This window comes from Micromesistius poutassou (assembly GCF_964030765.1).
Source record: "Micromesistius poutassou genome assembly, chromosome: 21".
Classification (NCBI taxonomy): Eukaryota; Metazoa; Chordata; class Actinopteri; order Gadiformes; family Gadidae; genus Micromesistius; species Micromesistius poutassou.
Window position 1 is genome coordinate 14,158,186 of NC_140291.1, and position 24,767 is coordinate 14,182,952.

Genomic DNA, 24,767 nt, shown 5'->3' on the forward strand with positions numbered 1-24,767 from the left:
ACACACACATGCACATATGCGCATACACGTTTCCTGTAGATTAAGGATATCTACTGTGTGTACACACAAAAATACACAAATAAACAACACACCTGCATGTGCACGGTGGCGGACACACACACAATCACGTTGACAATATGCTTCAGAAAAAAATTATGTGTTCCTACAGCAATATGCAAAAAAAAATTTTTTTAAACAAGAAATCCTGTGCATTGCTCTGCAGCGTCTAAGAAGTGCAACGCCGTGCGAGGCCACTACTACGACCTCGGGCAGAAGAAGTGCATCCGCTGTGCCGACCTGTGCGGGAGGCATCCGCAGGAGTGCAGCCAGCATTGCCTCTGTGAGTACCCCCCCCCCCCCCCACAGTTAGCCCACACGCAACTCCCTGTGGATCCCGGGGAGCACAGCCCCCCCCTGGGTACACACATACAGACCACTGGGTCCCTCCGACACAGCAGGTGTGTGGGCCATCAGAGAGGGGAGGGGGAGGGGGAGGGGGAGAGGGAGGGGGAGAGGGAGAAGAGCAGGAGGAGAGATGGGCGATGGGAGGGAAAAGAGAGATTGAAGGGGTGGACAGGAGAGAGAGGAGGAGAGGGCGAGAGACTTATTTAGTTTTGGGCAGGAACCAATAACACAATTTAGGAGTTTAGGGGATGGTGGGTAGGTGGATGCGCTTTTTCATGCAGCACGATTTAGAGAGAGAGGTAGTGTGAGAAACCAAACAGTCATAGTGAAAGAGAGAAAGAGAGCGAGAGCGAGAGACACTTCGTAACGTTCGAGTGTTCGAGCGTAGCGATCGCCCACTTTGAAACGAGGTTTGCCTGATAAAACCGGGCTTGCACATCGTGACTTCACATCGCAATGACCGCCTCCATTTCGAAAGCATAGGAGCGTAGGAATGTTTTTGGTAGCAATAGTGTTTGGACGATTGTTGAGTAATGAATCGTGAAATGACGTGTCCCGATGGGGACACCTTGTGTTTCAAACTGCCACAGCGTTTCTCATGCGAGACATGGCATAACAACGTTTTGATCAGCCTAGCTTACTGTATATTTACGTTCATTCAGGATTTTACTCTCTAGAGTCCTCACAATATAGCGGATTATCGGCGACACAATGATGCATTCTGATGAACAAGCCCCTATACACTCAACTCAAATCCCCGCTTTCTCCACCACCAAATTCTGCTTCTACAGCCACACCTCTACCAGCCATCCCCACCACCACCTCCACCACCACCTCCACCACCTCCACCACCACCTCCACGTTGGGACCACGACACTTAGAGAGTCACCCAGCCGGCCTGCTGCCTGTCTCCGTCTCCCTGCTGTACTCCCTGATGGGTCTTTGTGTCCTCGTGCTGCTGTGTATCCTCGGCCTCTCCCTGCTGGTGTTCCTGAGAACAGCCAGGAGGAGAGTCACCAGGCCGGTGAAGCCTGGGCCCATGGTGACTCCCCAGCTGGAGGGGGGCGTTCAGCAGGGGGGCCGGGGTGATGATGTCGAAGGCGATGGGCGCGGCAGGATCTATAAACGTGAGTGTGTCCGAGGGATCCTTCTTTGATTTGGTGGTTTGAGTGATTAAGGCAGAACTCTAAAGTCTATCACTAATAACTGAAACAACCAGAGAAACAAGCATGAAAATTATACAGGAAAAAGGGGGTTTCTCCAGGTGTTTTTGAAATGTTATTGTATATCTAGAGTCAAAAACATACTACCCAATCATTACTTTCTCAGCCTGTTTCAACCTGGAGGCAGTCAATAGGCTGCATAGGGAGTTAGACTTCTAGCTATGAGGTCAAACCCAGAAAATGCCCACAGCATACAAAAGGCATCCCTCAGCAAAATTCCTAATAACCTTGCTCCTCAATGACCTGTCTCTGTACTGTCTAACCCCTACCTGCTCCTTAATGACCTGTCTCTGTACTGTCTAACCCCTACCTGCTCCTTAATGACCTGTCTCTGTACTGTCTAACCCCTACCTGCTCCTTAATGACCTGTCTCTGTACTGTCTAACCCCTACCTGCTCCTTAATGACCTGTCTCTGTACTGTCTAACCCCTACCTGCTCCTCAATGACCTGTCTCTGTACTGTCTAACCCCTACCTGCTCCTTAATGACCTGTCTCTGTACTGTCTAACCCCTACCTGCTCCTCAATGACCTGTCTCTGTACTGTCTAACCCCTACCTGCATAATGACCTGTATCTGAGGACAGTGCAAGTCATTTTGGATAAAATAACCACCTGCAAAGTGACCACTGTTCAGTATTTCTTCAAGTGAACACAGAATATATTCTATACAGACAAGATTCCTAATATTCTAGCCTTGGCTCTGTTGATGTAGACGCCATCATTTCAGATAATTTCCTTACGGCGTGTCTGAATATATGAGCAGTCATCACTGAACCATATCAATTCTAGTTTTTTCTCAGCTTCTATTCACTCCTCAGTCCTTTAGAGGACATTGTTAGATACATTTAGGGGCTGTAGGGGCATCTTGCTCGAGCACGCCTACAGGTTGACTGAGGACACTAGGGATCGATCCCAGAGCCTTTTAGCTGGGGGTAGAACAACCTTACAACTATACCTGATTGAATACAAATATTACAAAAGTTGTATTTTCTACTGTACTGCAATGTTATCAAAAATAAAAGTATGTCTTTATTGTGACAAGGCCATTCAAAGTGACTTACAGGGGGTTTAAGATCGTCGTTAAGAAGCTAGTTTAGACATAAACACCCAAAAGCAGCAGGCACAGCTGATGGGACAGAAGGGAGAACTTAATTTTTGGCAGTAAGGGGGAAAGCTCAATTGAAGCCTGTATAAAAAACCAAGGACAGACGGAACCACTAAATAGAACCGTGTTGCCTACGAGAGGTGTAAATGAACGGCTGCCTGCCAGTTAGCATGCTGGCAGACTCAGCATCGCTAAAGTGCCCTCTAGAGGAGCGTAAATGAGAACAAGTGCCCTATTGGCTTCCCATCACATGGGCAGAAAATGATTGAGTGCTATCTAGGGTGCTAGGGTACTGTCTACATTATGATGAAATTGTAATAAAAGTGCCTATAAAGGGCTTTTACAATGCATACAACTTGACTTCCCTTCTGGGTGCCCTTCCAACGGAAAAGGGTTCCATTGTGTAGTGTCCTCTGGACTCTGCTCTCAGCTGGAACCCAGCTGTGAGGAGGGTCATACAGCATACGTTTCTTTGAAGTTGCAAAGATTTATCATAGAGGTGCGGTATACTTTTAATCTCTAGGGGTTCATTTTTAAATGGAAGGGGGGGGAAGCATATGTTGGGAAACACTCCCAAACCACTAGAAGAGGCTTTCACTCCTGCAGCAAGTTTTCCTGCTCTTCCATTATTTTCCGACGTCAAGCGTGTATTGGTCTATACTGCCCCCTAGTGACTCACCACGGCACGGCTAATAAAAAACCCTGTCGTCAACCTCCACAGAGCCGCTCTCCGCCTGCACATCCAACCCCACGGAGAGCTGCGAGTGCACCCACTGCTTCCCGGACCTCAGAGTCCCGTGTCGGGGGGCAGCGGGTGAGACCAGGCTCATCTACTCCCTCCACCAGCAGACCTCCTCCTCCTTCTCCTCCCCCCAGCACAGCGGCACCCGATGGGGCACAGAGGAGCAGGGCCATTGGGGCGGTCCGAGGAGGCAGGGGGGAGATCCCAGCCTGTGACTTGAGAAACCCCCAGGCGCTTCATTCACCATCTACTATGTAGTCAATGCCGTTGGGAGCTCTTAGCCGCGCTTATTATATAAAGTGACTAATATATTAGTGAGGTGTTGCAGAGATTGAGGATCAAATACGGTAACTTCATGGAGTCCTCCTCCTTAGCCTATGTGATTCCCAAACTGTGGGCTGCACAACAACAAAATCTAGGCCGATATATTTTCTATGTTTGTTTTAAAAACTTATAAATACGCAGGTACATATGATACCTTAGTTACCATGATATGACTTATTATGATAGCTGTATGGTTGGGTTTCCAGAACACTTTCGACATGTGGGCTTTTCCCGTCTGTAGGCTACACTATCCTCCTGCCCCAAGCTACCAACATTGTGGTCTGGTTTCTGTGATGGCGTTGTGAGCACCAGATGTGCTATAAGGGGATACTCGCTGATTACATTATAGTGGCTGGAGGCGAGAGGGCGACATACCAATCCCTATATCCCCTTGGCATAGCGAGCAGCCAAGCAACAGAGGAGCATTAGCATCGTAGGTCATATTGCCTGGGATAAGTGAGTTATTGTTATTCAACTGTGTTGCCCCTAAGGCTGTAGGTAGAACTTTTCATTGTAGAGAAATTCACTTCTCTTTTCATGCTTTGATTCTTTTTCTTTTTATACATGATTCTATCTAAACCTCAACATCTCAAGTTCAAACACATGTTTTTCTATCAGTTACAGTGGGGATAAACCAGTGTTCATTTCGTCAGACGAGACGAGACTAAATATGTTCGTCAACAACCTTTTTTTCCATGACTAAGACGAGACGATGACGAGACTGCACCAATGTCCAAAAACGCCGACTAAGACTAAATTAAACATGCTAAATAAACATGCATTCTTGTTGACGAAAAAAGACGAGACTAAAATGTTTTGCATAAAATAAAAACTAAGATAAAATCTCTCTCTATTGAACGGGCCGCATTTTTCTGTCCGACCCCGGACCGCGTCCGACAGCCGGCCACACATCGCCGGTGTTCTGTCAATTTCTGCTACCCATCGGATTTTGCTACCTAGTGGTTCTGCGCATGCGCATGACGACGCTTATTGAATATTGGTGTAAAATACACATACTGTACCCCTGAAATCTCCAATAAAGACGTTATAATACAGTATCAAAATGTTTCTGTAGTGGGAGCATTGTTTGATAGAGGCAGTTGGTCAACAGATTAAATACGCTACCAAACACATAAGGTAGCACTTTTTGATAGGGTAGCATGATTTGATAGACTCTGATACTGTATTATAACGTCTTTATTGAAGAGTTAAGGGGTACAGTATGTATATTTTACACCAATACTACACCGCGGGTCAATAGTGTCGTCATGCGCATGCGCAGAACCACTAGGTAGCAAAATCTGACCAGGGAGCAGAAATTGGCAGAACACCGGCGAAGCGCAGCGGTGTGCTTGCTGTGTGTGGGGCTTAACAGGGCCCGACCCGAGCCCGACAGGCATGAAGATATATATGTCCGAGCCCGACACAGTTAAAGTATTTTTTTCTCACACTAGTAATGACGTTTACGTTTGTACCATGAAAGCACGCCTTTATTAAACGAATGCAAGGCATTTTGGAATTGTCAACCGATCAGCGCATCAAGCGCGCGATAACTGCGAGCACAATCATAACTTCATAATAGTTCCACACAGTAGACTTTCCTTGATTTTCGATTGTTTTAAACTCACCCGATGCCAATTTCTTCTTAACGTCCTCCATCGCTCACTTGCATTGCGTTGTCACATATAGCCTTAGCCTAGTAGTCACTGCAGGTGAGCGTGCGCGTGCTGTGTTTCACGTGTGTGACGCGTGTGGAATGTGCGATGCTTGTAGTTCAGAACAAGTTCATCATTTGTGAATGTGTCTCTTAAATCAGAAAAACAGACACGTTTAACAAAGTTGCATTCATCAAAATGCATTCAACAAGTGTATTTTGTCAGGTAATTATGACATTTAACCAATATTTGAGATGTGTGAAATACTAGGCCTATTTGACTGAAATGGTTATCAGAAATAATCGTTATTTAAAAAAAGACTAAAATGTTTTGACTAAAACTTGACTAAGATACCTTCAGTTCTCTTTTGACTAAAACTAGACTAAAATGACGAGACTTTTAGTCGACTAAAACTTGACTAACAAAAAAAGATATGTGAATGACTAAATATGACTAAAACTAACAAGGACATTTGGCACAAGACTAAGCCTAAATTAAAAATAGGTGACAAAATTAACACTGGGATAGACCCAAAAACGATATCAGCCCAACAGACTTTTGGCTGTTAAAAAATCATTAAGAGATAGATTAAAGTCGATTGATTTGATTCAAACTTTGTACAAATAAGAGTATTCTTCTGTGTCTGGATGAAATAAATGGTTGTGACATAATGCGTCATTATGTGAATAACTCTACAGCACACGGTAAACATTAGAGGTATACGTTTTTATTTTAACTGGGAGTCTACATCAAGGTGTCCAGTTCTCACACGGCTCTGCCTGTCAGGTTGCGAGAGGGTCTTCTCCGTCAGTCCCAAGGATCAATAACTCACTCCAGTAGTTCCAACATGTCTCTTTAAAAATTAAAAAGTACATACCCAATACATACACACGTACATAACAGAGAAAAAATAACTTTTCCTAGGAAACGTTCATTATCCAGCGTCCAAAGTCATGCTTAATGCAAGTACTGATTCAGTACACAACACGATACACACGCACGTGGACCATGCACGTGTGCACACACACACACACACTTCACACACACACACACACACACACATGCAACACAAGTTGCAAACAAATCCGTCCTATTCAAAGTATTCAATGTTGAATAATGGAATATTCTTTTCAGCTGGCTGGTTGGGGGAAATTTAACTTGGTTCCAATGCATATACACTTCCTGTTTCATGAACATTAATAATATAATAATCACCATTTATAATAATAATAATCATAATGTAAATTACTATTCATAATAATAATAATTATAATAATAATAGCCGTTTATAGTGATACTGAATTGGAAAGCAAAATCTCCTCCCTCCGCCTTTAGGAAAACAAGAAGCCATTAAGACTAAACTTTCTGTTAAGTTAGATTCAGTGCACACACACACGTTACACCAACACACACATATGTCAGGCCACCTCTCACATGCACAAGTTACACAGGCACACACAAATAAAAGTCACACACACAATCATACCCATGGGATTAGAGCAACATGCAGCCGCATATACACTGCAGCATTAACACCAGTTGGAACACACACACACACACACACACACACACACACACACACACACACACACACACACACACACACACACACACACACACACACACACACACACACACAGAGCTTGGACCACACCACAATGCTGCCACCACAAACACCAAAACACGGCAGGTTTGCGTGACATCACGCAGAAATAAACAGGAACAAACAAACGACACGGTTACATAAGACTGGCTAAAAACACTGCTAAACTTCTGCTTCCTCTCGTGTGCAAACATTTTTTGAAAAAAATAATAATAATAAAATGGCAAGGTAAAGTTTCGCCCCAGTATCCGCCACTTTAAATATAGCTCATTGTTTAGAAACACCATTGGTCCCCCCCACCCTCCCACGAGCCACAGTCGGTTGAAAATGCATAAATAGGGTAAAGGATTGGTCACGGGTGGCGAGATGGAGATGCTCCACAGGTGATCTGCTGATAAGGGAACATGAACCGTGTGCAGCGAGCGGAGAGGACTCAGCCACGACGACCGCTTCCCCCCCCAACGCTCCAGCACTTAGGTCTCCACCCCGCTCGCCTGTTCATCCACCAGCGCCCCCCAGCGCCGGGGGGGGGGGGGGCGCAGCGCGAGGGCCAAAGCCTCCGGGTCTATCGATCCTGCCTCCTCCTTGCGCTTTTAGATGAGTTTCTTCTTCAGCGGATCAATTTGAAACAGCCGAGGTGGGGGGGGGGGGGGGTGCAAAGACGAGGGCGCCCGGAAAACGTGCAACTGGCTCTGTGCGTGACGCGATGTCACCCTGTGCTGGAGAGAGCATATCCCCCCCGCCCACCCCCCTACAGGCTGGGCTGATATCCGTTTGTTGTGCAGTAGAAATGACGTCTGCTCACCACGACTCCACACCAGCGCGGCGCGTCCGTGTGGAATCAGGAGCTTGAGCCCTAACCTCTCCGGTGGCTTCTGTTCATCTGCTCCATGATGAGGATGAGGATGAGGATGTGCTCTCTGATCCCAGCTGGAGGATGGAGGTGACCGCGCTGGGGGTCTACTCGTACTCCAGAAACTGTTTGTGGTAGAACAGAAGGTACCTGGGTGGGGGTTGGGGGGGTTCAAAGAATCACAACTTTAGTTTCACACTTCAATGACAAGCTTTCATTTTTGGTTTTCCCCAAACCAACTATGCAGATTAGAACTCTGGTAGAGCCGGCTGAGTCATGGATAGTATCGTTCGTCCCGTCGACCGCCACACAATTTTAGTTCTCTTAGTTCCTAGTGACTGGTTAAATGGTACACCAGTTAACAGAGACCAGTTTCTTACATTTCAAAACACAACAATTCCAGAACACGCTAAAACAAAATCCAAACTCAAACCGGTTCTAGAAGAGTTCTCACCCTTCGCTGTCCAGGACGTCCTTGATGGTTGCCTTGGTGATGATGGCGTCGTCGCATTTGAACCACTGGTCCTTGTGCTGGCGGATGAAGGTGGTGTAGTGGCCGCTCTCTAGCGTCCCCTGGTGGTTCACCACAGCAAACAGACTGTACCTACGTCACACAAAGAGGAGGAACTGTTTTGGCCTCAATGGGGAATGGGTTTGGGATGAGAGTGTATAGACCAGGTTATTCTAACAGCACGTTATTTACAACTGATTATTTAAATGATAATCTGGGATCCAGCAGCCCTACTATGTAATAAGAACTTTAGTAAGAACTACTGTAGTAAGAACTTTCAACATGATCAGTCAAAACAAATATGAAGCAAAAGAAAGTGAAACCTCCTTCACCCACATTGCCACATTTTTACATCAGTCACATCAGACTTTAGATATTAATCTATAGTCAGACTTTAGATATGAATCTATAGTCTGATCTGAGAGCCTATTAAATTGGAGCTCATGAAAAGTGTCTGTTGGCATATATTATTACTGCACATATAACTTAGGAATAATATGAATTGAATAATAACTTTAGATTTATTGTACTTTCTTTTCTATTGTAACTTTCATATTTTTGTTTTAATATTTGATATTGTTGTCTGCCGCTTTCACCACCAAATTACACCCAGGGATGAATAGAGTATCCATCAATCCATCCATTCATCTATCCACCCATCCATCCATCAAACCATCCATCTCTGCCTACAGGTTTTTATATCGACTGAGGGGCCAGCTAGATGTTTACTGAGCACCACTGTAGGACTGATGTCTACCTGAAGGGCAGCAAAGGGTGTGTTTGGGTTCTAGAATCAGCTGTTCAATCACCTTGGTGTACATCTTTAATGTCATACACAGATCATGCATTACGTAATGGAAACATGTTTTTGTGTTTTGTACTTGTTATCGTTGTTGAAGGGGTCTGTAGTCTGTTGGTACTGGCCATTCATACGACTCTCCTTACTGAAACACACGAGAGGAAAGAGGTGCTCTAAAACAAGGAGACACAAAAGGCTTTGCAACAGCAACCAAGCAACTAAGCAACTGTGATCAGTTAATGTGGGAGAAGAAATTCGTAAAAGTAACGGTAGTTCATATTAATATACTCACACATTTTCTCAGAATTCTGACATAATTGAAGCTCACCTGGAGGCCATAAAGGGGGTCATGTCCAGCTCCAGGGGGAAGGACACATATGTGGTGATTTTCCGCCTCAGCTTGGCCGAGTGCTCGAACCGCTGGAAGGAGATGGGGAGGGTGTCGTAGATAAAATACAACATCTAAACAAAAACTGAGAGATATCGAGGAAGCCGAAGGTTTGGGTGCTAAAGATTTTATTACTACTTGAGAACAAGCAACGACAAAATCTGAGTTGGTTTGACAAAGAACTGAACAGCCACTCTCTGGCCCCCGCTCTTATGCTCCATTGTGCCCATCTATCATCCATACGTTGTTACCTCATCCCATGCATTTTTCCCTTATCTGGAGACATATTGTGCCGTCTCCCCGCTCTCCAATTTCTTAAGGCCCGATCTAAACAGAGCGTTCCATTCTGTGCAGCCCGTGGATCCAACGCACTGAAGAACATGTATCATATACACATCATGTGAGGAGAGCATTTCTTTGGTTGCTCAGTGTTTCTCCACACTCATTTAATTAATATAGCATACTGGGCAAGATGTTGATTGCATATTGCTTAACAAATTTCTACTATAAGGGAAAGAGAGAGGGAGGGAAGGAGGAAGGGAGGAAGGGTGGGAGTGATTAAAGTACTCCAACTCCAACCAGTTTGGAGAAGTAATCCCGATCAGCGTTTCCCAACCTTTGGGTATCTAGGTACCATCTGGTTCTAAATCACTTCCAGGCCTTTCACACATGAACTCAAGATCAACTCCGGAGAATCGGATCCCAAGATGATCAGGAGTTGGCCTTTTACACATGCAGCAGACCGCACTCCTGCGGTGTGCTGCATGCTGGGTATTGGGTATTGGGAGATACTCCGAATACTTTAGGCGAGTGATGGCGCCTGGGTAGAGCGTGTAGGAAGCAGGACATCAGGCATAAAGCATGGACTAGAAGTCGCACTGTTTTGTTTACAACTCATCGAAGATGGCGGGTGAGGCTTCCAACGCTGTAATGTTGACTCTTCTTTCGGTTCAATTATATATTGTATATATATATATATATGTATTATATATTATAATATCAATACTGCATTTATTTAGACATATCCGCAATATCAATGGTAGAGTCGAAAGCAGAAAGTTGGAATGCAAAAGGCAGACAAGAAGAGAAAGGGACGAAGCAGCTGCCCTCCGTGTCAGTAGCAGGATAGAAACGTCCTCCACACGTCAGCCACACACCCGTCTGCTCGTTGTGAATTCTCAGAACCTCAGATTATCCAGACTTCACACCAGGGGGCCTGGAAGATTTGACTCCCGATGGGCAGATGATGACATTTTTGTCCACAAATACCAGGGATTATACGGAGAAGTGCAGACTATTACTATTATAGTGTGGTGCCATTCACATAACTCACTGGGATGGCGAAATGAATTAGGGTTAAAACAACATGTGTGTGGAAGCATGTTGGGAGAGTTAATCATTTAATGTATTCATTCATACAATTTTTGTCATTGTGGTTGGGTTATCATAGCAATTATCTTTAATGATTTCATTATTTAGCACAACTTTCCAGTGCAGGAATCAATCAAAAGCATTATGACTGATTAATTCCTGTGTTGGTAACACAGATGTGCTAAGAAGGCATGCCGATAATGCACTTTTATTGGCAAAGAAATTGAAATCGCAATGAAACTGGAAGAAAGACTGAAAGAGAGAATAAACCCGATTTCTCAAGACATGCTGTACTGAGCAGATCACTCTCAGTGGTATCCCAGCAACCCCCACGGATAAATATCGGACAGGAGAATATTAGATTTTTTTGAAACAGAATAAGCTTTCAAAAGAAAGCACATGCACCCACACCCACACACACACACACTAACTTTGAGATGGAAGCAGGCTACGATGGGGAGCTTCTTCATGGTCAGCTGCTTGGTGGACTCCTGGTAACTATGGCAACCACTGCACTTGATCTTGGCCCCGCTGCCGAGGTGCTCTGGTCGGGTGAATCTACACAGACAGACAGACAGACAGACAGACAGACAGACAGACAGACAGAGAGTAAGAGAGGTATGTATGGAGGTAAATATGTTGCAAAATACGGGAGCATGTAGACCTGATGTGAGAACTTGTGATATACGATGTGATGAGAAAATTCAAACTCCAATGTTTACATTTCCCCATCTACCTGTGTGACGTCACAGCCGAGTGCATACCTGTGTGACGTCACAGCCGAGTGGATACCTGTGTGATGTCACGACCAAGTGCTTACCTGTGGGATGTCACGGCCGTGTCTACCTGTGTGATGTCACACCCGAGTGTCTACCTGTGTGACGTCACGACCGAGTGTCTACCTGTGTGATGTCACACCCGAGTGTCTACCTGTGTGAGGTCACACCCGAGTGTCTACCTGTGTGATGTCACACCCGAGTGTCTACCTGTGTGATGTCACAGCCGAGTGTTTACCTGTGTGACGTCACGGCCGTGTCTACCTGTGTGATGTCACACCCGAGTGTCTACCTGTGTGACGTCACGACCGAGTGTCTACCTGTGTGATGTCACACCCGAGTGTCTACCTGTGTGAGGTCACACCCGAGTGTCTACCTGTGTGATGTCACACCCGAGTGTCTACCTGTGTGATGTCACGACCGAGTGCTTACCTGTGTGACGTCACACCCGAGTGCTTACCTGTGTGACGTCACAGCCGAGTGTTTACCTGTGTGACGTCACGGCCGTGTCTACCTGTGTGACGTCACAGCCGAGTGTCTACCTGTGTGATGTCACACCCGAGTGCTCACCTGCGTAGGCAGTCTGTGAGCGTGGTGGCTCCGGAGGAGGAAGTGTGTGTCTCCCCGTTGAGGGCCGACCCGTCACCCCCGGGGCTGAGGGGCCAGAAGGGGGTGGAGGAGCCGGGCAGGTCCAGGCTGATGTCCCAGAAGGGGTCGATGGTGGTGGACACGCCGCTGGGAGGGAGGGGTGCAGCGAGAGGGCGGGGGGGGTCACTCACGACAAGGGTTGGAACAAAACCGCTGGATTCCTATTCAGGTTCCTCGTCTGAATGTTTCATTACCAAACGGGAGGTAAATCATGAACAATGCATGATGCAATGAGAGTGTGAAACGGAAAGAAATAGGTGCAGGTTTTAGACAGGTCTGGGTGTCTGGAGAGAGGGAGTGGAGAGGGAGATTTCATGAATTATTCGTATAGGCAAAGGGTTGAAATGTCTCAGTGCTGCTGAAATTGCACCCAACACAATTACAAAACCAAGACACGATTCAGTCCTTTACAATCCTGGAGGAAATTGTAATTTAGGACATTGATGGGGCTCCATTTGAAACCCCATTATTCTTTTATTTTATCATGAGTCAGGACCAAAGACTGCAATTTATCAGGGTATCAATTCACTGTTTGTATGGAAGCATCAAGTATTTACATCATTTATGTAAATAACTAACTGCATGTAATTATAACACCACTAAACCAGGCCACCGGGGGGCAGCAGAGTCAAAGCCCTACAGAGACTGAGAGCTTCCTGCTGCAGTGTGTGAGCGGTGAGTGCTCTGGGCTACGCGTACCTTTACTAACACTACATAGCAAACATTGTGTTTTCGGTAACAGCTACCAAACTTAAAACTGAGTGTATAAAGAATAATATTGATTGTATAAAGGGTTGAATTGATAATCATAACAATATAGATTGCATCAAGTGGCAACACACACTCACAGACAGACTTGACAGGTGACGTCTGACTGCAGGCCCCCCGTGAAGATTTGGTCGATAATACAGTTGCAGTGGTTTGGATTGTTGGCCTTCTTCCCATTGTCATCTGTGGGACACACACACACACACACACACACACACACACACACACACACACACACACACACACACACACACACACACACACACACACACACACACACACACACACACACACACACACACCTATGTTAATCCCTATGTGACGGTATAACAGAGCAGAATCAGAAGGTTAGAGAGAGAAAGAGAAGCAGAGTAAGAGAGATTGAGATTGAATGTGAGAGAGAGACCATGAGAGAGAGGCAAGACAAATTATGATAAGGAGCTGTTTATAAATACGTCAATACAACTACCAAACTTACATTTCATACATTAAAATGCCAACCCAATTTACTGAACATCACAACGACCATTGAATAATAATAATAATAATATTTTTTTATTTAAAGTGCTATGTGTATCAAGTAGAGCCAGTAAGCCTTTTCAGTCCAATCAGGACATCACTCAGGGTTCCTCCTAAAGGGCCTTAGACACTGCGTCCCTTAAAGACGGACTGTGTGAATGTGGGCGTGGCCGTGGGGGCGGGACCTTTGCAGTGCTTGTGCAGCACGTCCAGCGCGGCGATGAGGAACTCGTGGGCGTCCTGCTGCTCGTAGCCGGCCAGGTGGCGGGCGTGCGTCCACACCAGGTGCAGCAGGCGGAACGGGATGTGGGGCGAGCGGTGTCCCGAGTAGAACTGAGGAGAGGGGGAGGAGAGGTCGTCACTACCCCTCCCTCCCGGACCAACACCTGCATCGGGACGCTCCCGGTGCGACCGCGAGAGAGGGGCGGGACATCGCAGCAAAGCTTAAGTAGGAAGCGACACGCCTACAGCGGTGAGGGAGAGGGGGCGGGACTTCCAATAGAGGGACGCCTGTTTCCTTTGTACAGGAATTTGTACATGTTTTGGAAATTCCTTCGTCAAAAAACACCATATGAGCTGTCCTCATCTGTGCTGCTGTCCTTCTGCTGTCATGTTCTTATTCTTCTCACTCAGGGAACCGTGAACCGGTGACCACAACTCATAGGAAGTAAGGGACCGGGGAGTGTTAACTGGAGGACACAACATAGGAAGTAAGGGACCAGGGAGGGTTAACTGGAGGACACAACATAGGAAGTAAGGGACCAGGGAGGGTTAACTGGAGGACACAACATAGGAAGTAAGGGACCAGGGAGGGTTAACTGGAGGACACAACATAGGAAGTAAGGGACCAGGGAGGGTTAACTGGGGTAAAAGGTTCATAGGAAGTAAGAGACCTGTAAACTGTTTACTGAAGTACACAACTCACAGGACTTTGAGATCTGAAATTGCATTGTTGGGAGATCGGGATAATGCTACAATTCATGACCCTCTCTCACCCGAGTGGTTTCTTCTTTTCGTTCATTGTATTCATTATACTCATCCAGCTCCCGTCCTGCTAAACCCGTTACCACGGGAGTCTGAACGGGGGACGGTAGGTCGGACCGGAGCAACACTGCAGCTGACTCAGCTCATATGTGAATATGTTAAAGATGTGAAGCAGGAAAAATCAATAACTGGTAGTCTGGATTCATTCTGATCAATGTATTAAAATAAGAAAACAAATGGTTTTGGATGGAGTCTACCGGTGGCACTTCAGTGACAGGATAATCAATCGCAATGCCTGATTGTTTTCCCGAACGCAGCAACCCCCCCACCAGCACGGTGAATGGACTCCATCCCTTACTGACTTACTCCATGTGAGCTGTGTACGAAGAAAAAGACCAGGACGACAACAAATATGGTGTTCTTCGATGAGGAACTGATCTACATCTGAAACATGTCACGCACACGGCTCTCTGTCCGCTCAAGTCTCTCTCCCCGCTAATCCCCCGTTCTAAAGCGTCCTTTTCCAGTATTCTGCGCGGTCTGACGAGAACAACGGAGCCGCTTCCAGCGCACCCCTCGGACCCCCTCACCTCCTGGAAGAGCTGGGACATCTCGCACACCAGGCAGGAGTTGCTCTGCATCTCGCACTTGTGGCGGTCGGACAGGAAGAAGTCACGCAGCAGCGGCGTGTGTGTGAGCGCCTGGACGATGCAGTTCATGAAGCACGTGTTGCCCAGGTTGATGAGGCCCCTCAACCCTAAGGTAGAGAGAGACAGAGAGACAGAAAGACAGAGAGAGAGAGTAGTAAGTAGTAAGTAAAATGCCGCTCGCTCTGTGGTGATGTAGAGACAGCAGACAACACGAATAAAAGACAGACAACAGAACGATTAAGCAAAGGGAGAAGATGGAAAGAAATGCCCTTCTGATCTGGCCTCCTCCATTGTGTTGTGTGCAGGAGCTGCTTCAGGCCAGACAGTCGTCAACACAACACGAGGAGGTGCCAGGAGAGGAGAGGAGGATATAGGAAGAGATAGAGGAGAGAGGAGGATCAGTGTAGAGGACGGGAGGGTTGAGGAGGAGGAAGGAGCGACGAGGTGAGAGGAGGAAATGGAGGATTAGATGAGCGGTGGAGGAAAGCATGGGAGAAGGAGATAAGAGGAGAGGATGGGGAGGGATATGGAGGGGAGGATGAGAGGAGGAAGGAAGGGGTAGAGCAGACTGGAGGAGGACAAAAAAAAGCAGAGAAATGGATCGCAACCACTGGTGGAAAAGAGGCAAAAGACACACGCTGTAAAAGGAGAAGTAAATTATGCATGAAATCGAGAGCTGAGGGAAACGGGGGCTTCTGTAGAGGTAAAGATAGAAGAGATAGGACAAGGGAGCGAGAGGGAGAGAGAGGAGCAGAGGAGGATTCTCCCTGCTGTGCGCAGCTTTCAGAAGCTCCGGCTTCTTCTTCATCCTCCTCCTCCTCCTCTTTCCATGTCTGAAGAGCGCTCTACATCTCAGCTCTCCTCCTGATCCTCTGATCCTCTCTCCACCCATCTCCCTCTCTCGTTACAACCTGTGGTTCCAAACCTTCTCCTGTTTCCCCATATCTAGCTTGGAAAATTCACGTTTGTGCATCTGCTTCCCTACAAATAGTTTTAACCCAATTTAAATCTGCCGGTGATATAAATAATATATAACATGTGGCGTGTGTGTGGATGACGGCTGGTTTGAGCAGCCTCACCTGGCCCGAGTCTGACTGATTGGACTCTGGGGCTGGGTGAGGCTGCACACCTGTTCACACCTGTGCACTGAGAAACAAATGGGCACAGGTTAAAAGCAGCCACCCCCACACACTGGGAGATCTCCTACATGTTCACATGGCAGTTACATCCGTGTGTAACGAGTGTAACATGGACATTGCTCCAAAATATATAGTAACCAAGAATAAAGTCCCTGTGATATCAATGTTCCTGTGAACCTGTCACTCTACTACACGCTAGTAGTTTCTAGTAGTGGAGTCTTGAGGCAGACGGTCCATATTAACAGGACGTCTCAGAGGTCTTTTAAAAATGATTGTTTGCTAAAATGGATCAAATATCTATAGCTTCTGTCAGCCTTCTCCTGCGCGCCCATATGTATATCGGGGGACCCCAAGTGGGTCCGACCCCAGTTTTTCTCTCTTCTGCCTGGTCTTCCTCCCGGGGAAACATGGAAAATAAGCCGTGTGTGTAAAATAATTGACTGTTCAGTCCGAGTCTCTCCTGACCTCCAGACACCCAGACTGGACTTAAAGCTTTCATCCCCTCTTTCTTCACCCTTCACTCCCAAATTCTCTCTCTCGCGCTCTCTGAAGAGAGAGTTCCCAAGACCATTGTGGTAGAAGTACGAGAAAAAGAACAAGGGAAATCAATAGTACAGATAAAGAGACAAGGAGGGAGCTGGAGACCGAGTGAGAGAGAGAGAGAGACACACACACACAGAGAGAGACAGAGGGATTAAGGTGAGAGAATGATAGAGAGACACCGACCGATGGTGCAGTTGGAGGTGATTCTCCTCCTCTTGGGGTTGTGGCGGAGAAGTTCCAGCTCTCTCTTGTTGGGCTCCCACGTCAGGAACCTCTCTCCTGCTCCTACACACACACACACACACACACACACACACACACACACACACACACACACACACACACACACACACACACACACACACACACACACACACACACACATATATTCAGCCACACACACAAGCAACATCAACCATGCAACAGCGTGCGTGTGTGTGTGTGTGTGTGTGTGTGTGTGGGTGTGTGTGTGTGTGTGTGTGTGTGTGTGTGTGTGTGTGTGTGTGTGTGTGTGTGTGTGTGTGTGTGTGTGTGTGTGTGTGTGTGTGTGTGTGTGTGTGTGTGTGTGTGTGTGTGTGTGTGTGTGTGTGTGTGTGTGCGTGCGTGTGTGTGTGTGTGCCCACCTTGCATCTTCCAGGCTTTCCTCTGCTCCTCTTTGGCTATCTGTTCGATGTCCTTGTCATAGATGTAGTCCTGGCATCCGAAACAGTAAATCCCCCCGTACAGCAGATCTATGGCTTGGGAGGAGCACGGACACAAACACACACGTCAGTTTTGATATTTGAGTATTGCAATAAAGAGTGGCTGGAAATAGTGATCATGGTTGACCAAAGTCAATTATTATTGTCGCTGCATTGCACTGATACACAGAAATCTCTTATCCAACACAGAGGGGGGGAGACTGAGGATGCTGGACTGTCATAATCAGTCCATAATCTCTTTTTTCAATTGTTTTCTGTTTCACTCTGTTCTGTTCCCTCCATCATAACTAGTGCCGCCGCCGTTCCACTGTTTCTATGACAACACTGTAGCTGTCATCGAGAAAGAAGGAAAGAGAAAGGGCACAAACAAATGGAATTATAGGACACAGTGTCTTCAACAACAAAGTATAGAGCGATTGCTTAGTTTCCTTTAGATTTTATTTGAACCCTGTTGGTGTTTCCTGGAACACACACACACACACACACACACACACACACACACACACACACACACACACACACACACACACACACACACACACACACACACACACACACACACACACACACACACACACACACACACCTTAATTACCCCCGTTCCCTTTTTCTAACAGTTTGGTTTCACGTCCTTGTGACGGGGCGCATAGCTACCGTCACGGTAGCGATACGCTACCCACGACATATTAAGAGTCTGAGTGCAAATGTTGCCTGTGTGTGTTTGTCTTGTTTGTCTATGTATTCCGTTACCTTCATACTGTTTTAAAATCATTTATCAATTTTGTTATTTGTTATTTGTTGTCAAATTCCAGGTCAGTTTATTTAGTTTAAAAGTTACATGTTAACACAGCGTAAATGTTCGTCTTACCTGCGTCTCGTCTAGTGTTTGTATTAGAGATTGTGTGCCGCGTCAACGGGGTTTAAATCGACGTCATAACTTCCGGGTAAACTGGAAGTGACCCCGAGTTGTAATTATTTTTATTGCTGTTTTTATACATTTTGGCCACGCCAAAATAGAGCAATAGTACACGGTTTACCGCGCTTAAATGTTTCTAGCTCATAGAGGGGAGAATGGTAGCTGTTTAAAGCTGTTGTGTAATTTAACTTGTAACACCCCTGTCTCATGTGTATATTGGTATGCGCCAATTAGTAGGGGGGGTTAGGCCTATTTAGGCTGACGCTCGTCAGTTGTTCGGGAGAGCTGATGGTGGAAGGACGTATGTCTGATTATTGCCCTCATAAAGTGACTTGTTTAAAGGTCCGGTATGCTGAAGTTTTGAATTGGAATATTTTTGTGACTCTCAGGTCCATTTATTTTGTTTAGCCAACAGTATTTTCTTTTTTGTTGATTTTTTTTTATTTTTATTGCCTTAAATTGGGAAAAATAAAAAGATCCCATCTTTTCCTATACTTCTGGTCTGCTCCTGAGTGGTTTACACCGAGCTCAAGACGCTCCAACACATCTACCCGACAGTCCCCCTCTTCGGGAGCACCACGACTCATCCCACTTAAATTAGCGGTTAACCTAATTAAATCCAAAGCCCAGCCATACACGCTGTCTCAGGGGGTTCCCTGCTGAGCTTTGCGATACCGCGTTCTCTGTGGCCGCACTCCCAGAAAGTTTTCTTTCCTCAACATCTGCCAAACGAAAGCCTTTATATCTCAGCTCCAAATTGTTTTTTGCTTAGCCACCAGCACTTACCGTTTCCCCCGGAGCGGTGCCAGTTTGCAAAGCAACTGGATGTGATTACCAGTAGAACAAACAGAATACCATTAGCGGTAGAACAAACTGAATCCATTTACTGGTAGAGCTAACTGAATCAGATTACTGGTAGAGCAATGATGGGTTAGACATGTTACTCATGTCTTACCCTAACCGTTTAAGTTAGGGTTTGACATGATACTGATTCATGATTTCTCAATATGTATATGTGGTCAAAGTCTCAAAGGCAGGACACCAAAGGTACATGTCCGATGCTTTCTTGTAACACACACAAGACACACAAGTATAAAGCGCCACACACACACACACACACACACACACACACACACACACACACACACACACACACACACACACACACACACACACCAACAGTTATGTGTGTGTGTGTATCTGCATGTGTGAGGCAAAATGTACATGGGCTTTTTTTTTTCCCCAAGCAAGACATAGACCTCCCTGATGGGTTTCGTGGGCTGGCTGGCAGGCGTTGTCAATAACCCAGATATCGGATAACCAGGATAAAGGCTGTATATATAGAACTGGCAATTGCATTGCATTGCAAAGAGTCTAAACGACAGATAGGATCAATATCACTGTTGTCATACAGTAGAGTACAGCACAGAACAGAACGTCTGATCCAAACCCAGGAGGTTGTTGTATTATTTGTCAAGTACAATGCAGAGAGCATCCCTGCAGGTTTGAAAACCAAACACACACATAGAAAGAGAGAGAAAGAGGCAGACAGACAGGCAGACACAGACCACTCGTTTCCACACAGCAGCTGTAGATACTACACTGTAGGGCAGGCATAATGTTATACAAACAGGACTTTTGATCTCGAAAGGCAGAGAGCGCCAGCCCTCCAGGTACGGTGGACTTTTCTACCAGGATGAGGCTGGCCCCTAGTGAGTCCCAGTGCACCATGTGATGCTCATCACACTCCCTGGTGGAGGACGAGACGCAGCGGCTGTGCCACGACCAGATTGCACTGGATTGCATAATCTCTCCCACACTCCCGGTCTCACACTCCCTCACTCTCTCTGTATCTCCCTCCATCTCCATCTCCCTCATATTGCCGCGAATCCCTTCCCTGAGGACCTAGTTAAACCCTTCAGCTGTTTTTAATGGTGTTCACAGGCTCGATTTCTAGCCGTACAAGCGATGCTTTGACATTGCCTTGACATTAAACTAAATTTTGTCTACAGCCACCTGAGGCAAACCAAAGCAGGGAAAGAGAGCGGTAGCAGTCTTTGTATGAAAGCCTGCAGAGCAATTACCATAAAAGGGTTTTTGATCAGCAAGAAGAACCCATCAAGAATCTCAACAGGATTCTGCCGTAGTTCAGTCCCGTTTCGGGAGACATTGCTCTGACTTTGAATCCAGAAACACTATTTCACTATGTCTTTTCACTGGGACTAAATGTTAAGGTTAAAAATGTTCTTGAGAATTTTTTTTTACCTTTTATGAACATTCAACCAATAACGTATAAATAAATATACGTGCCAAGCTCCACCAACTCACTTTTGGCGTTGTTGGCATCAGGCCATGTTGTTGTACTCTTAGGTGTCATCCTTGTTAGGTTTGGTTAGTTAGTTCATGTGTGTATAACTTAGTTAATGTGTGTATGAGTGAGTGAGTGAGCGAGTGAGCGTGTCTTAAGGAAGTACCGAGGCTGTGTCTCTTGATCTTGGCGTGGTCGTGGATGTGTTTCTTGCTGAAGCAGGCAAAGTAAACGCAGTGGAGGCAGGAATGGAGGCGGCTGAGGTGGGAGCCGCACATGTGACACGCACACGACTTGGCCTGCGGAGAGGGAGGGAGAAGGACACGCAGAGGTCAATATAATTATTACCATTTAGTACGGTGGTACTGACCCATGATACTAAGGCCCATTGAATGGGGGGAGGAGAAACAGAGACAGAGATATTTAAATCAGGTCTAGGTGTCTGGAGGGCAGGAGAGAGAAGACTTGGACTGAACAGTAAATGTTATGGGGGGCAGGACATCTCAGGAGATGGAGTGGGAATTGGGATCTAATGAATGAGTCTAGTCCAAGACAAAAACTCTTCCACAAAAGGTTGGCTTTCTCTTGGCTTAGAATAGAAAAAAAAAAAAGAAAAAGAAGAAAGAGAGACATGTCAAGAGAGAGCGAGAGATACATAATGCGTAGGTAGGTATGGACTATGGACATTGGGGTTTGAACAAAAAACATTGGGGCTATGAGTCACACTGTTGTTTGCACAAAAACTGAACCAAAATGCCATTACACTTTTACCTTTCGCCCCCCAACACACAAGAGACACTGCACAGTGCCACACATAATGGCTTGCATTCTCCCATGAAAAATACACAAATGCAATTGAAATGCGCAAATTCTTATTCCAGCCACACACACACACACACACACACACACACACACACACACACACACACACACACACACACACACACACACACACACACACACACACACACACACACACACACACACACACACACTCACACTCACACTCACTCCCCTCCCCTTCAACCGCTAAGCACACACTCTATGAATTATGAACAGGCATCAATATTTAAACACTCTTGTTCTGGCCCACTTTCCAAACAAATCATGGTAGCATAATTTGGTGTTCTTGTGTTGTGATGTGCAATGTGTTGTGCAGCAGGAGCACACCGCGAGTTGTATACATCCCCTTAAGAAGGTGTACGCCTCAACAAAGAGACTCGACTGCTTGCCGGCCCTCGCCCTGAATGCAGGGAACAGTCAATACTTCCTAAAAGACTTGTCCCGGGTTGCTACGGCAACAGCATCCTGGATACAACAGAAAATCTCGGTCCCTCTGCGGTAGAGAGAAAAGGAGAGGGGGCATGTGAGGCAGTTAAATCTGCCACTGATGCAACATTGCAGTCTTATTCCCATGCGTATGATTGGTTACTTTCGGTCATGTGACCATAATCTAGCTTGTTATTATGTGCAAGGAACTTTGTACCAACATGTTGGACACGGACACTAAAATACCGCCTGTGAGAATGTAAGTGCGATTGCGTTCACACACACCCAGCCCCGCACACACACACACACACACACACACACACACACACACACACACACACACACACACACACACACACACACAATGCATCATGTATATATGCATGTGTGTGCTACTTTGTGTATTTTTATCCATCAATGAGCTGTTCTGGTTTAAGGGTGGGCTGGGAAATAGGCTTTATAGGATTTACAGAACGGCTAAAACCCTGTTGAGTGAGCAGAGAGGAAGATGGCAAAAGTAGCACAAGTACAGTTGGGCTACTTACAGAGATCATGCAAAGGAAGGTGAAAACAAAGATGACAGTTACTAAAAAAAATGCCCAGAGGTGTTTATTCACAATGTATTTTTACATTTTTTTGTCTTAGTTTACTTCTTCTTGAAGCTCACAGCTTACATTGAAGGAAGCAGAGGAGAGGTCTCAGGAAATGTAAATGTTTGTATTATAGGCATTCCATGATCCACAGCATATGTGAAAAGGTAACTCCCTAAACGTTTGTCCTCTATATTCATTTTTGTTTGAACAGAAGCATGTTGGTAGGCCTGCATGTTTGTCGCATTTTGACCACATAGTCAATCATACCAGAATAGATCTCCATTTAAATAATGTTTTAAGGCGTTTTGCTCTTTGAGAACTGCAACGTTATAATTAAAAGCAACATGTATATCACATTTGTTGTTTTTGAATGGCATATATTGGGCCATGTTCCAATTGTACTCAAGCGGAAGAGGAAGTGAACATGTACGCTACACTTGCAGTACCGCCATCCCCCCCACCTCTCTCCCGCAGCGCAGGGAGTAACCAGCCTCGCAGACAGTGCCCGGGTGCCCACATCATACTATCGCCGCAAACCACTCATTTGCCCGCCCCCCGTCCGCCAGGCGTGGCAAACCGGCAATTATGGAGTCAGACAAAACCTGCAAATAGTAATTTCGTACAATGAGGCAGAGCCTGACTTCTACGGCAAGCAGTTTGTCCTTGAATGACACATGCGCGCATTCACTCAAAATGCAGATGTGTGTGGACTGGACGAATGGTAATTTGGTGCAAATACATTGTGTTTCTTGACGCATGGCTCAGAGTTGGTGACTGGTGTTATAATACAAGTGAACATGCACCAAGCATATAATACCAATTTACAGCAAGATAGTGAAAAATTAGCCCTTTGACGGAATGGTGGTATGCTGTGTGGTATACTATAGTATACAATGGTGGTATACTGTGTATACCATCATTGTATACTATATACTGTATCGACTGGGTGGGCAGTGGGCGCTGTACACACACACACACACACACACACACACACACACACACACACACACAGTAGTCAGACAGGGTTCACAACAACTCTGATACGGATCTCGAGAAAAACAACGACGCCTATAATAAATAAATAATAAGCGTTTGACAATAACACATAAGAGGAAATTGGAATTGACGTTGTTGTATTTGTGTCAATTGACAGTATTCTACCATCCCCTCTTAAGAAATCGGCAATTATAATGTCGGCGAGCCAATAAGGTCTTAGTAATGTATCCGAGTCCATCTCTATCATGACAATTCAACACAACACCTCTGCAATGTGTGCGGTTTGGAACACACAGCATGAGGTGTGGCATCTGTCTGTCATGAAATCGCTTACATCTTTGTTATGCACTTTTGATCAGCATTTCATTTTACCTTTCGTTTTCTCGTTTCGGCTGAGCCGCTCCACACAAAACACTGATAAATGACCCTCAGGTTCTGCTTCCAGTTGTCCACCTTGTAGCTGTGCACATGGGGGCAACCTGTAGGACCCATGGTGGTCGCAGACCCCGTGCTGTCAGCTCACCCCCACCACCACCACCACCACCACCACCACCGCTGCTGCTGCTACAACAAAACCCAGCCGCCCGCCCGGTCCAAGCGGCTCGGCGGCTCCAGGTCGCTCCACTCAATCCGCTCCCGATGTGTGGCTACCTCGACATGTCCTGTTTACGGTATCGGAAGCGCGGAGCACGGTGGCGCAACATCGATGCGGTTCTCTCGTTAAAAGTCCCGTTAGGAAATATATATAAATGTTTAAGTACGTGTGTGACTCGAGCTCGGTTCAGCTACGCAGTTTGTTCCCCCCTTTCGTTTTATTAAAGATTAGCAAAAGAGGCTAAATGTTTAGCGTTGGAATTTCAAGACTACATTTTGGAAGTGAGGACCGGCCTTACTCGCGGGGTGAGCCAATCGGATGACGCTGTGGAACATGATTGACATGCCGAGTGTGCCAATTAGTGGCGAAGATCTGACCGTTCT

The 24,767-nt window shown here is 46.1% G+C and overlaps 1 protein-coding gene across 1 annotated transcript; it reads right to left on the reverse strand.

Annotated features, from left to right (window-relative positions):
• Positions 1-7,665: 7,665 nt before the first annotated feature.
• On the reverse strand, positions 7,666-24,657 carry usp22 (ubiquitin specific peptidase 22). The gene is made up of 13 exons (XM_084486006.1): positions 24,162-24,657; positions 21,098-21,230; positions 17,630-17,743; positions 17,190-17,291; positions 15,265-15,431; positions 13,876-14,023; positions 13,252-13,354; positions 12,326-12,490; positions 11,411-11,537; positions 9,549-9,640; positions 9,303-9,365; positions 8,365-8,514; positions 7,666-8,060 (listed from the first exon to the last, which is right to left on the reverse strand). The coding sequence occupies exons 1-13, from the start codon at positions 24,279-24,281 to the stop codon at positions 8,018-8,020; spliced, it is 1,527 nt and encodes a 508-aa protein (XP_084342132.1). The 5' UTR covers positions 24,282-24,657; the 3' UTR covers positions 7,666-8,017.
• Between the last annotated feature and the right edge of the window lie 110 nt (positions 24,658-24,767).